We start from the raw sequence: 13,877 nt of genomic DNA, 5'->3' as shown, positions 1-13,877 counted from the left end.
CACACTACTCTTCCCAAAGCAGAGGATACCAACAAAACTACAAAAAACCATTATAAAACATCTCACTTTTAAAATTTTACTTATCAATACAGCACAGTAACAGGGCCTTCTGGCACAACGTACCTATGCGACCAATTAACTTACTAAACCACGTCTTTGGGTTGTTGAAGGAAACTGGAGCACTTGGAGAAAACACGCTTGGTCACGAGGAGAACGTATAAACACCTTACAGAATTGAACCTGGGTTGTTGGTGTAATAGTGTTACACTAACCGATGAACTACTGTGCCACCCCTAAATCTATTTATCCCAGCAGATTCCGGATGATACTAATGAACCTAATGCGACTCCTTCCACTTACTTCATACCAAGAACTACAAAGTCAGATGTATCTGCATTACAGTGGAGCAAAGGGAATTACAGAGACACGAGAGAGGAGTTCCTTTCTCCTTTGTGCAGACATCCACCTTAAGTCATTAAACAAATAATATAGTGTGAACTGGCTTAAAAGGAGCTGGACTAAAGAAAACCCAAGTGGCTCTCCCAAAATAACTATGGCACTTCATGCATTACTGCATTTTCTCCTCTAATAATCAGTTGAAGCACATTTATCAAATGAACATATTAAACAACATTTGCAAGTTTTTATGTCTCATGACTAAAGAGCATGATTTTTATTGCCTCTGGTAAACAAAGTGAAGAAAATCTTGAATAGCCTACACATACTGTCAGCTAAAATCAGACAGGAAGGAATTCACTCAGAATCTTAAATCAATTAAAAGGCATGTAGCATGGGATACGAGGGTCCCTAATACTAAGTTTACTTTCATCTATTAGTTTGAATGCCCAATTCAATAAGAAACTTTGTATTAAGTTTTTGCAGACTTCTTTTCAAAGTATTTAATGATCTATTTCAAAGCAAACAGAAAAATGAATGCAAATGAATGAAAAAGCCATTGCTCAAGTAAATCTTTCGTGTATGATTTTTTAGAGGAAATATGACAACAAGGCACATGTAGCCAAACAATATCATATTTTAATCAATCAAAGCTTGAGAAGCAAAACACAAGAGCAAAATGGCTGAAAGAAGATTATAGCTGGGAGCTCACGGCTGAAAGAGGATTATAGCTTAGAGCCTAACATCCAAGGTTACACATTGTATTAAAAGGATAGGAAGGTAAACAGAGCGAGATGGGGTGGGGCTCTGTTGATAAAAAATGAAATCAAATAATTAGAAAGAGATGACATTGGGTCAGAGGTGTTGTATCTTTGAGGGAAGAGCAAAGAAACTGCGCAAGTAAAAAGACACTGATGAGATTTATATACAGATCCCGAAACAATGGTAAGGATGTGGTCTACAAATTACAACGGGACAAGCACGCCAGACTGCATGCCAAAAGGCAAGGTTACAATAATCATGGGGCATTTCAATATGCGGGCGTAGTGGGAAAATCAGGTTGGTGCTGGATCCCAAGGGGGTGGATTTCTAGAATGCCTACAAGATGGCTTTTTTGAGCAACTCATGGTTGAGCCGACCTGGGGACCAGCTATTCTGGATTGGGTGTTATGCAGTGAACTGGAGCTAATCAGAGAACTTAGGCAAAAAAAAACCCTTAGGGGCAAGTGATCATAATATGATTGAATTCACCCTGAAATTTGAGAAGAAAAAGATAAAGTCAGATGTATCAGTATTACAGTGGAGTAAAGGGACTTACAGAGGCATGGCTAAACTTGATGAGTAAAGAACACTGGCACGGATGACATCACAGCAGCAATGGCTGGAATTTCTGGAAGCAATTTGGAAGGCGTGACCTATATATCCCAAAGAGGAAAAAGTATTCTACAGGCAAAATGACAACCGTGACTAACAAGAGAAGTCAAATCCAACATAAAAGCAAAAGGGAGGACATATAAAACAGCAAAAGTTAGAGGATTCAGAAGCTTTTAAAAAGCAACAGAAGGCAACTGAAAAGTAAATAAGGAAAAGATGGAATATGAAAAGATGGAGTACTTCTTCCTCCCCTCCCCCTACCTTCTTACTCTTTTTCTTGTCTCTCTGCTCCAGCCCTGAGGAAGGGTCTCAGCCCAAAACATTGACTGTTTACTCTTTTCCATAGATGCTGCCTGGCCTGCTGAGTGCCTCTAGCATTTTGTGTTTAACATTACCTCACTTACTTAAAAATCTATTTCTGTTTTTTGCACTACTTATATATTACTGTAATTTATTTTCCCATATACTCATCGTGTATCACATTGTACTGCTGCCGCAAAGTTTACAAATTTCACAATATATGCCAGCAATATTAAACTTGATTCTAATTAGGAGAACGGGCCAAGAAGTGGCAGATGGAATACAGGGTTTCAGGAAGTGTATGGTCATGCATTTTGGTAGAAGAAAGAAGGTAGTCTATTTTCTAAATGGTGAAAAAATTCAAAAATCTGAGGCACAAAGAGACTTGGGAGTCCTGCAGAATTCCTAAGGTTAATTTTCAGGTTGATTTGGTGGTGAGGAAGGCAATTGAAATGTTAGCATTCATTTCAAGAGGACTCATATATAAAGGCAAGGATGTACTGTTGAGGCTTTATAAAGCATTAGTGAGGCCTGACTTGGGACAATTCTGAGCAGTTTTGGGCTCCTTATCTGAGAAAGGATGTGCTGACACAAAGGAAAATGATTCCTGGATTAAATAGCTTGTCATATGAAGAGTGTTTGACAGCTCTGGGCCCATAGAATTCAGAAGAATGAGACATGACCTAATTGAAACCTATCAAATGTTGAAAGGACATCAGAGTGGATGAGGAGAGGTTGTTTCCTTTGGTAGGAGAGTCTAGCACCAGAGGACACAGCCTCAGAATACAGGGCGTCCTTTTAGAACGGAGATGGGGAGGAATTTCTTTAGCCACAGAGTGGTGAATCTGTGGAATTCATTGCCATAGGTGGCTGTGGAGGCCAGGACTTTCTGTACATATAAGGCAAAGGTTGATAGATGCTTGATTGGTCAGGGCATGAAGGGATATGAGGAGTAGGCAGGAGATTGAGGCCAAGAGGAAAAAATAGATCAGCCATGATGAAATGGCAGAGTCAATGGGCCAAATGGTCTAATTCTGCTCCTATATTTTATGGCCTTAATAGTTGACCTTTTATCAGTCTGTGAAATCTGTCACATGCCTGCTTACAGAAAGAAAATCTCACAAGAACAGATCTAATTTAGAAACTTTCATGGCTCAAGTAATAAATGGAAAGTCAAAACACCGCAGATGATGAAAATATGGAAAAAATCACAAGAGAAAATTTGCAGATACTGGAAATCTGAGCAACGTACCCAAAATGCTGGAGGAACTCAGCAGTCCAAGCAGCATCTAGGAAAAGAGTACCGTTGATGTTTTGAGCCAAAACATTGACTGTACTCTTTTTCCTAGATGCTACCTGGCCTGCTGAATTCCTCCAGCATTTTATGTGCATAGTTAAAAATAGAATATGTAGGTTATACACGTCAGGCTGTATCTGCAGCGGGGGCGGGGGGGGGGCACAGCGTGAGAGATAAATGTTTCAGGACTGGGACCCTACTCTACAAAGTATAATAACTCTTTTTAAGGCATTTCCTTAGGATTCAGCATAACTTGCTTCTTCCTTCCACTCCCTTTGTAAAGATGAAGTGGAGATTCAGCATGATAACATAACTTTCCAGCCCAATGAATCCATACCACCCAATTACACCCAAGTGACTAATAAACCAACTAACCCATATGCCTTTAGAATCTGGGAATCATGGGGAGAATGGATAACTCCTTACAAACAGTGATAGAACTGAAACCAGATTTCCGGTGCTATAATAGCATTTGCTAACTGCTATGCTACCATTTGTGGATGTTGACTACACGGACCATTCAGGCAATATACAGCAATGTGATGAGAAAATAATGAAAAAAACTATCGGGACAAAGATGCAGCTTGTTGAGCACGTTATTACTGAGTGTAGCTCTGTTATAGAGCCATTGACTTGCATGGCTTGCATGCATCATGAAGTAAACATTAAGCTAATGATGAATGCTCCATTCCCCGTTTGATGGTCACTGGTTTACTGAGATCCAAAAGACCACCTACAACAGTAGATTATGTTCCCTGCATTCCTCTAGGAATTACTGCATGGTGCAGCTCACATCCACTGTGCCCTGTGATGGATGGAATGCACAATACGATTTGGAGAACAGCTCCTCAGCCACTCAGAAGTCACAGGTGCTGACTTTTTCTACAGTATCCTTCCTATATCTACTATAGTCTGCTAGCTCTTTTCTGGAAGAGAGCAATGATTACAGCATCTCTTAAGTCCCTAATGTAGATGACAGGATTATGGATTTGCATTTGAAGACCTTTGCCACGCAGTTTTAAAACTTCAGTTTGAATGCAGATGTTCCAAGGCCTTTTTAAATGCTTGTCACTCAGGAGTGACAACGTCTGGATTGAATGAATTTTTAAAGATGTTAACACTACATACATCCACATTCACCCCATCTTTCCATCGCCTTAACAATAGAACTTCTCTTGTCCTTACCACAACTTCCATCATCTCCAGAGGAATCCTACCACCAAACATAATCTTTACACCCTCTCTCCACTTTCCACAAGGTTCGCTCCCTCCATGATTTCTTTGTCCATATATCCCTCCCCAATAATCTCCTGCCTGGCACTCATTCCTACAAGCAGCTCAAGTACTACATCTGCCATTCACCTCTATTCAGACCCCCAAACAGTCAAGTGAGGCAACCCTTCACCTGCAAGTCTGCTGGGATCATCTATTGTGTCCAGTGTTCCCGATGCGGCCTCCTCTACATCAGTGAAACCAGTCATAAATTGGAGGACCAATTTATTGAGCACCTGCGCTCCATCCGCCAAAACGTGGAACTTCCTAGTGGCCAAACATTTACTGTAAATCCAGATTCCCATTCTGACATGTCGCTCTATGGCCTCCTCTTGTGCCAAGATAAGGCCAACCTCAGGGTGGAAGAGCAACACCTTATATTCTGTCTGGATTGCCTCCAGCCTGATGGCATGAATATTGATTTCTCATTCCAGTAAAAAAAAAATTCCCTCCCCCTTCCCTCTTCTTCTATTCCCCATTCTGGCCTCTTACCTCATCTCACCTGCCTATAACCTACTCCTGGGTCCCCTGGGAGGAGGGGGGAGGATGATGATGTTTAGGTCGGGGGGACTGTGAGGGCCATGGCAAAACCTTCAGCTTGACCCTCTTGAGGTAGTCCATTGTGGATATTTCTACCAATAAATGTTCCCTGTGCCACTGGCTACAACACAAGCCCAAAGCATGATTGATCCACCCCCATGATTAAACAGTTAGAGAGGGGTTCTTTTCATGAAATTCTGCACTTCCTTTACTCCAAACATACCTTTGCTCATTGTAGCCAAAAAGTTCTATTCAAAAGGTTCAAAGGAACATCTAAACAAGCCTGATGCATTTTGGAAACAAGTCCTGTGGACTGATGAAGTTAAAATAGAACTTCTTGGCCCTCACAGTCCCCTGACCCAAACATATTAGTGCACATGCGCCGGTCGTGCATGCAGCCTGGTACAGCCATTCCGATCTATTCTTACTTTCTTCTTCTTACTTTTTAATTTACGTTATTTTTTATATTTTTTTTCTCACGGTAACACGTCGAAGCTGCACCCTCTCTAACATGCTGGTAGAGTGTGTTTTATTTGGGTTTTCTTTAGCGCTGGAAATGGTTACATCCCGACATGTGGGACAGAAGCAAGGTCGCATTGTGTATTCCACGGACCAGCAAAGACCGGCCGGCTTAGCAAACAGAGCAGTGGACACCCCTGCTGAAATCTGGAGGAAAACACACAGAGGGGGATCACAAAGCCGAAGAAAGAGGACTGGGTGGAGACAACAGAGACTTTTGGAGAAGAGGAGTTCGATGGGTAATACCGTTCTGACTGACCGGAAGTGCACTGAGAGCAGTAAGCATAAAGGAGTTAGGTGCTTACTGTTCTGGCTAACAACGGATGGTGCAATCCGGGGTATATTACGATCGAGGAACGTGTTTGCAGACTGGATATTGAGCTTTTTACTGTTGGACTTCGGCCACATTCCACCGTGATACAACACTTGGCGGCACGGGAGGTCGTTCCTGCCTGTGGCCATCGAACGTGCAGCTCCTCCCGTGGAGGGTCAGACACCCTGAGCCAATAGACTGGTCCTGGACTTATTTTCCATCTGGCATACTTTTTATTTTGGTGTTTGATAGTTGGGGTTTTTTGTATTGCTATATTTACGCTCTATTCTTGGTTGGTGCAGCTGTAACGAAACCAAATTTCCCCCGGGATTAATAAAGTATATCTATCTATCTATCTATCCATCATCGAGAATCTGTGGATAGACCTCAAAAGAGCAGTGCATGCAAGATGACCCAAGAATCTCACAGAACTAGAAGCCTTTTGCAAGGAAGAATGGGTGAAAGTCCCCAAACAAGAATTGAAAGACTCTTAGCTGGCTACAAAAAGCATTTACAAGCTGTGATACTTGACAAAGGGAGTGTTACTAAGTACTGACCATGCAGGGTGCCCAAACTTTTGCTTCGGGCCCATTTCCTTTTTTATTTTGAAACTGTAAAAGATAGAAATAAAAAAGTTTTCTTGCTTAAAATATTAAAAGAAATGTGTCACCTTTAACTTCATGCCTTTTGGAAATCAGTTCATCTTTTACTCGCTTAGCTACTCAGAGTAACAGAAATTTTGACCAGGGGTGCCCAAACTTTTGCATTCCACTGTATATACACATTAACACTTAACTTTTGTTTATCTCGTTAAGTTACTACATTATGAGTAGATACTAATAAAGATAGTAGTTTTAACATTAAAACTTGACTCAGTGTGAAATCTCTTGCTGCTGGTTCGTTTCTAAAACTTTACAATTCGTAACACCACACATCTCCTTTAAATTTTCTCCCTCTCAACTTATACGCACTTAAAAGTACTTGACATTTCTACCCTGGGAAAGAGATTCTGACTGCCTATTCTGTCTACGCTTCTCATAATCTTATAAACTTCTATCAGATCTCCCCTTAGCCACTCCTATTCTAGAAAAATCAACCCAAGTTCGTCCAACCTCTTCTTTTGGTTCATACCCTCTAATCCAGGCAGCATCCTGGTAAGCCTCTTCTACAGCTTTTCCAAAGCATCTATATCCTTTTTGTATTGGTGGCAACCAGAGTTGCAATAACAGTCACAATAATCCTAAACAAAATTTTATTGAAGTATTAAAGTATGTGAACGTTAATTTCACTATTTAAATGAGATTCAATGACCAAGTACAAGCTCTTGCAAGTCCATATAGTAATCTGTTCACGCTAATATTTCAATTTGATTTTCCAGTCTTTTGCTCATAATGAAGTACTGTCTCTCTTTATTTCAGATTTCAAGCATCTGTAATGCTTTGGATTTTCATTGTGTAATGGAAGTTAGGACTAAATACAACTTGAATATTCCCTTCAAGCACAATGAAATTACTTGGTCGTCCCTAATAAATGAAATATCAATAGGAAGAATCCTTTCATAAACCTGACAGATCTAAACCACATTAGTAAAGAATGCAGAATAAAAAAAAACAATGTTTGGTCTGACTGAAAACAATGTTTGGAATTCGAGGCCATTAGCAAAGCATCCAAATTAATGAAAAAACTTTGGTAAAACTGTAAGTACACACTTAAAGCATTTGTTTAAGTATACAGTATAATTGAATCTCTAATGAAACAATTCCTATCTTACACAATAAATTATTCATAGATTCACATTATATTTTGGATAAAACCTACCGTATGAAGAAACGCCATATTGTCCAAGACAGGACCAGTATAAAGCCAAGGATCCAGCATTGGGTAACATAGAAAGGAATTGGAAGCGTGAGCGTATATGGGTCGTACTTCAGCACAATTAGGAATTCTGTCACTGTGATTGCTGCTACCAACCAAGCTTGCTGACCAAGTTTTTTATGGAAATGCCTGTGGAAAAGTAGTTTAAACACCATTACTTAAAATTTACTGAGGTGAAAATTAAGACAAATTTACATTTTGATCTGTTTAGGAAACCGAAAATAATATTTAACCTTTACCTTCGCAATTGCAGAACTTATTCTGTTCAAGATTGTTTGAAGAATGCACATTCGATCAATAATTCCTGCATAATTTTTATGGTCCAGCATTGGAAGTATTTACCCGAGACAATCATGGGTTCCTCTGATCCTTGAAGAAATCTTTTCTCCCCCCACCCCAAACATAGATGTTGCATGGATACAACAGTATTAATTACAGAAATTACTTTGTAGATCTGTTTGCTAGCTGGTGTCTCAGCATCTCCTGGTCATTAAACATTTAAAAAGATCTGCTTTCTCAATTTAACTTTCACGGAGAAAAACTTGCCATTTCTCCCGATATACAGCAGTTTCTATAACAGAATAACATACAACCTTCAGTCCATAATGTTGTGATGACCTTTTTAACCTACTCCACAATTAATCTAACCCTTCCTTCCTACGCAACCCATAAACCCTCCATTTTCTTTTCATCCATGTGCCTATCTAAGATTCTCTTAAATGTCCCAATGTACCAGTCATAAAATCAATCAGAAAACACAGATACACAGAGCAGGCAGAATCCACGGAGAAAGGAAGATGACATGCGTCGGGCATTTAGGCAATATTTCCTGTTTTTTGTTTGATTTCTAGTCTCTGTGGGATTTTGATTTTAAATTTTTTATTCAATTTGTGTCAAGTTTGCGCGATCACATAACTGATGTATCCTTGACCAATAATCGATTCCATCAGTTTTTGATAATGATGCCAAGGCTAACTTGTCTCCAGTATACATGTCCTTTTCTTGATTAAGTGTTAGATTTTACTTTGCAATCCATGAAGAGCATTCCAAGATTTATGGATTTCTAGCAAGACCCCGATACTCTAGCACATTTAATACGCTAGAATATGGACCATTATGTTCAGAGAACTTTTTAGCTCTTATATGTTTAAATTCAATCCACAGCAAGACCTCAACTAATCTATTTCTGGCAAGTTTGTAAGAGCAACAAAGAAAAGTGCTCAAACAGGGTATCACAGTGTAGTGAACACCAACTGTTCACAATCCTGGAACATTTACAGAAGAGGTGAATTTAAACTTTCACCACCCTTTGGAAACAGTGGACAAATAAGCACATGCTTATGCCTGCCTTACCATTAAGGAAGTATCATTACTTAAAAAGCATAAATTGACAACTAATAGCTTCAGAGAACTATAATCAGTGAAACTACAGAGTAATAAGGGGAAAATAATTACACTAAAGATGAATATATAAGCAGAAATTTAGCTCTACACCTTCGATATTTTCCCAAAATGGGAGTGTCTAAACTGACAAACCATTCTAAAATGCAGATAACATGTTATAGTAGGAACATGGATTTTAGCTTTGGTTCACCAATATTTTCTTATTTCAGAGGAATCAGTGAAATACATTTTGGCTCCTCCACCAGACACCAGTGCAATAGGTGGAGATCTCCCATTAGTGCCTAATTTGAGCATAATGTCATCTTTATCTATGGAAAAAGGCATGACAATGCCAGGTATAACTAATCAGAAACTTACATTTACTGTACAAATTGATACATCGATAGTGACTAGAGAAAAATCTCTACTGTACAAACGGATGGATGCACTTAGAATGCTTTAGAAATAAGAATCCATTTAAAATTAATGTCATCACAATGATTGAATCGTGGCAATATTTTTCCAAGGATCAGATTGAGTCTACAGTCTCAGGTTGCCAGTTGTTTCAATGTACACAGTATAACTGTTAAACTCATCTTTCTATTCCAACAAATACTTACAGGTCGTCCATGAAGTCATAAATCTCACGCATTGCTACACCTCCTACATGAACAAAGAAAACTAGACGCAGCAAGACGAGATAATGTTCAGGAGGCATCCAGAGGACAAATTTCAAGTAAAATGTATTTAACTCTGCAAGCAGGAACTGCAAAATATAGACAGAAGTTTGCTTATTTCTTAGGTATATAATTGAAATGAAAATTTTCAAACGTAAACAGTTAAAAGAACTTTTTCTGACAAACAAGGTAATGTGAAATTCATTTTCCTTTTTATTTTCTTGAAATACAGAGGCAGCATGCTAGCATAATGCTATTACAGCACCAGTGACCAGCGTTCAATTCCCACTGCCCTCTGTAAGGAGTTCGTATGTTCTCCCCTTGACAGTGTGGGTTTCCTCCCACAATCCAAGGCATACGGGTTAGTAAGTTAATTGGTCACATGAGCGCAGTTGGGCGGCACAAGCTTGTTGAACCAGTAGGCCCTGTTATCTCTAAATAAGTAAAATAGAAAATAAATTAAAAATACCCCATTTAGCACATTTGTTACAGTTATCCTCAAGACAAACAGCTCAGTACTTGGACTACAAAACTCAAATGTAAAATGTTTACAATATTATGAAGCTAATTAGTGCTGTGAAAAATGTAAATCGATCAAAAAGGGTTAATTAAAGAAAATAAATTGACCACAAGCTTCCAATATTTGACTGAAGTGCTCCACATCCGATTTGCAGGAAGATTGGGCAAGACAAGCTGACAAATAGATTTGGCTACATTATTTGTGCAAGAATCACTTCTTTCTTTTCGTCTATCATTCACAAGAAACAAAGATACCAGCCAGTTTTGTATCCAGCTTCTCATAGCTGCTAACTGTCCCAATTCAAGAGGCCATGATAAACCCAATTATAAGAAAATTAGATAATAAATCAAATTTTTTAAATTAACATTTATGGGATGGAGTCAGACTGGTAGTCTAGCATCTACTATCCGTCATAGTAATTTTACTTGATGTGTTCTAGAATTAGTTTCCCTATCATCTGCCCAGACCTTGCCCACTTCAGTTACTAAATCAATACACTATCATACTTACAAATACTGTTTAACAATTCCTGAAATTTGCAGGTAAATAAATAAACCTAAGTCTGTTTCCAACTGCTCAAGCAATGAGTAGTCCAATTATGAAACACTGAAGAGCAAGATTTTAAATGTACATTCACACCCAAATGTAACAAAGAATTCCTTACCATGAAAATAATTCCACAAACTGCCAGCCACCTGCGAAGATTTGAGGCTGGTTTCCATTCAAACTTCACCCAGCTGTATGGTGTAAATTGGAAAGCAATGCGCTTGATTTTCCCTCTGAATAAAAAGCAGAACATCAGGTAAAAATTAGAAAGGGTCGTTAAATAGCTGCCTTACACCAGAGACTCTGTGTTTATGCACTTCTACATCAATATTACTTTTTACTGAGGTACTTAGGTGAATGGTTCTAAAAAAGACAGAATATCAGAAAAGTTTGTGGGCACAATTTTATGTCACCCTCCTTTCACTTTGATGATAACAATTGGCAGTGGATATGCAACACTTCCAGTGATAACACAAATAATTATAATTATTTGGGGTCGACAAAGTTTTCATCTGTTCAATAAGATCATGAGGCTGAACAGTCTGGATGAGTGTAATGCAACAACACAAGAGTCTTCATGACATCCAGGACAAGCAACCTGCTTGATAATCCCATAAATAAACAACAAAAAAATACTTCCTGGGAATGCATTTTCAACTGTAATGCTACCATAGCACATATTTGAGCAATATATTTTAGCAAACAATATGCAATATTCCAGACTTGAACCTACTTCTATAAAGATTAATGCAAGGAATAGCTCCTACTTATTTATAACCTGCAATGTTGGACAATTAATTATTGCTTCATCTACTGCTTCTGAATACTTCAAATGTTCCATGGTCCATCACACACATACAGCACATGCATAATACAATTTGGCTTGTAACTTTCTGCAAAAAGCACTCCATTTCATACTCTCATGTGCAGCTTAGAACCCAACAACGATTTTTACAGATACAACTTTGTGCTCAAAATTAAGGTCAGAACTATATATGACACTTCTAATTTTGAGTTTTGATGAGAAACACTGCAAGTTGGATTTACAGAAAGCAACTAAAACATTGTAGCTTGTGTGCAACAAACAATGGGAGGAAGTACCAGTGACTCCACACCCACCTTCCAACAAAATCAAACTGAACAAAAGCTAATCCTTTTGTAAATTGCTGACAAGCACTGGCCTGAAATGCTGATGGCAAACTAAGATGGTTAATCGCTGGCACACAGTCAGATCCCAGCATTAACTTGTCGAAAGCAGCAGCATTCAGCAGATGGAAAATTCCCAACTCCGAGTCCACAGGATCCCAGCCAAAGAAAAATTACCAACAATGCTTCCAGTTCTGCCAAACACTGGAATATTACAGATGGCTATCGATCAATATAGGTAATTTTACACTGCAGGCACGCAGCTAAAATTCTGAATTTCCACACTGCGCTTATGATTAACTAGCATCTGTTTACTGGAAAACGGAAAGTCACTATTGAGCAGAATGATCCAACCCACCGTGACTTCACAACCAGATTGACTTACTTGTAGCTGTGAATATTCCAGAGTCCTTGCCAGTGGTAAGGCTTCATTGATAGCCATTCCAATGTCTTCATTGCACAATAGATTCCAAATCCATTGCATAGAAACACATCCATTATCCACTGTAAACACAATGACAATTTTACAAACCTTTTCACAAGACAAAGTTGTCATATCTTGTTTCAGGTAGCTAGAATGGAGGTTGCAAATGCATATATATTCCCAGAGTAAATTGAACTCAAGTGTGGCTTTACATGATCCAGAGCTTAAAAAATACACTTTGATCATACAAAGGTCATGTGGCTCGAGTCGAGGACATAAATCGATTTCCTCATACTAGACACTTTCCTCAGCACAACCCTATAATTTTACTTTATCATTTATACACATGGCAATACACTCAATGTCACTTACTCAAATGGTGCCCAGACATTTATGGTCTCCATTATCAACAGGGCTGCACTGCCATTCTCACTGTTTCCCTTGCCCATTTCCTGCATTACAAGAGTAAATACACTTATTGCAATGAAACACTAGCTCAATATGTCTTTTTATTAAGCTCAAGAAGGCTTGATGGTTACCTTTAGATTTGGTTGGATCACCTCATTAACAGATGCTCATTTGCTAAAACCACTTACTATTCATGGTTTGTCCTGTTCAGCATAAACTACAGTATTTCTAAACTTTTTTTCTGATCCACAAACATAGGAAAAAGAAGTTAACAGAGCAATATGCTATACAACCCTCAATAAAACCATGGCTCAGCTAACGATCCACATCATCTGTTCTCCAACCTACACTCAATAACCATACAAGTTTCTTTCGGACATCCAAAAATGTATCCCAGCCTTGAAATTTGTCAAAATTTGGACTCAAGAAAAAGATAAAAGTGCTAAGATGGCAGCTTCAACTTCCACACAATTACTTGAGTGTTTAATCTTAATTTCTGCAGTTTCTTCAATAATCTACCCTCTCGACCAAGAAATTTACCATCTGTACACATCATTACCCTATTCCAGTAGTTCTCTATTTCCCCCTTTCATCTCCTTACTCAGCATCCACTCTTCATTTCTTTTTTAACAAGAAGTGCTGAGACTTTTTCTGTCTGCAAGCATTGTTGTAGAAATTAAAGTTCTTAGCCATGTTCACCACAAACCATACTAAGAGAGTTCCTTCAAGAGAAAATTTGCTGACAATTATCTTCACAGTTAATCCACTCAAATCTTGGAGTAATTCCATGAAATTAAAGATGCTTCTATATCAATAGTTAATAACATTACGTAGTTTACTTCAGGTTGTATGATAGCATGAAACATGCCTGTATTTTCCCCAGATAC

The 13,877-nt window shown here is 38.6% G+C and overlaps 1 protein-coding gene across 2 annotated transcripts in view; it reads right to left on the bottom strand.

The window, feature by feature from the left end:
* ptdss2 (phosphatidylserine synthase 2) overlaps window positions 1-13,877 on the bottom strand; it is a 77,758-nt gene that overhangs the window by 4,318 nt on the left and 59,563 nt on the right. The window contains exons 8-12 of one of the 2 annotated variants that reach the window (XM_063062177.1): window positions 12,544-12,662; window positions 11,131-11,245; window positions 9,890-10,035; window positions 7,830-8,015; window positions 6,569-6,622 (exon numbers count right to left, since the gene is read on the bottom strand). In XM_063062177.1, the coding sequence (XP_062918247.1) occupies window positions 6,569-6,622; window positions 7,830-8,015; window positions 9,890-10,035; window positions 11,131-11,245; window positions 12,544-12,662 (620 nt within the window). The remainder of the gene's footprint in view (window positions 1-6,568; window positions 6,623-7,829; window positions 8,016-9,889; window positions 10,036-11,130; window positions 11,246-12,543; window positions 12,663-13,877) is intronic. The other variant, XM_063062178.1, reaches the window with a different exon arrangement.

Source organism: Mobula hypostoma, chromosome 11 (assembly GCF_963921235.1).
Source record: "Mobula hypostoma chromosome 11, sMobHyp1.1, whole genome shotgun sequence".
Taxonomy (NCBI): domain Eukaryota; kingdom Metazoa; phylum Chordata; class Chondrichthyes; order Myliobatiformes; family Myliobatidae; genus Mobula; species Mobula hypostoma.
The sequence above is the reverse complement of the archived record's forward strand: the minus strand, read 5'-3'. Positions and strand labels throughout refer to the sequence as shown.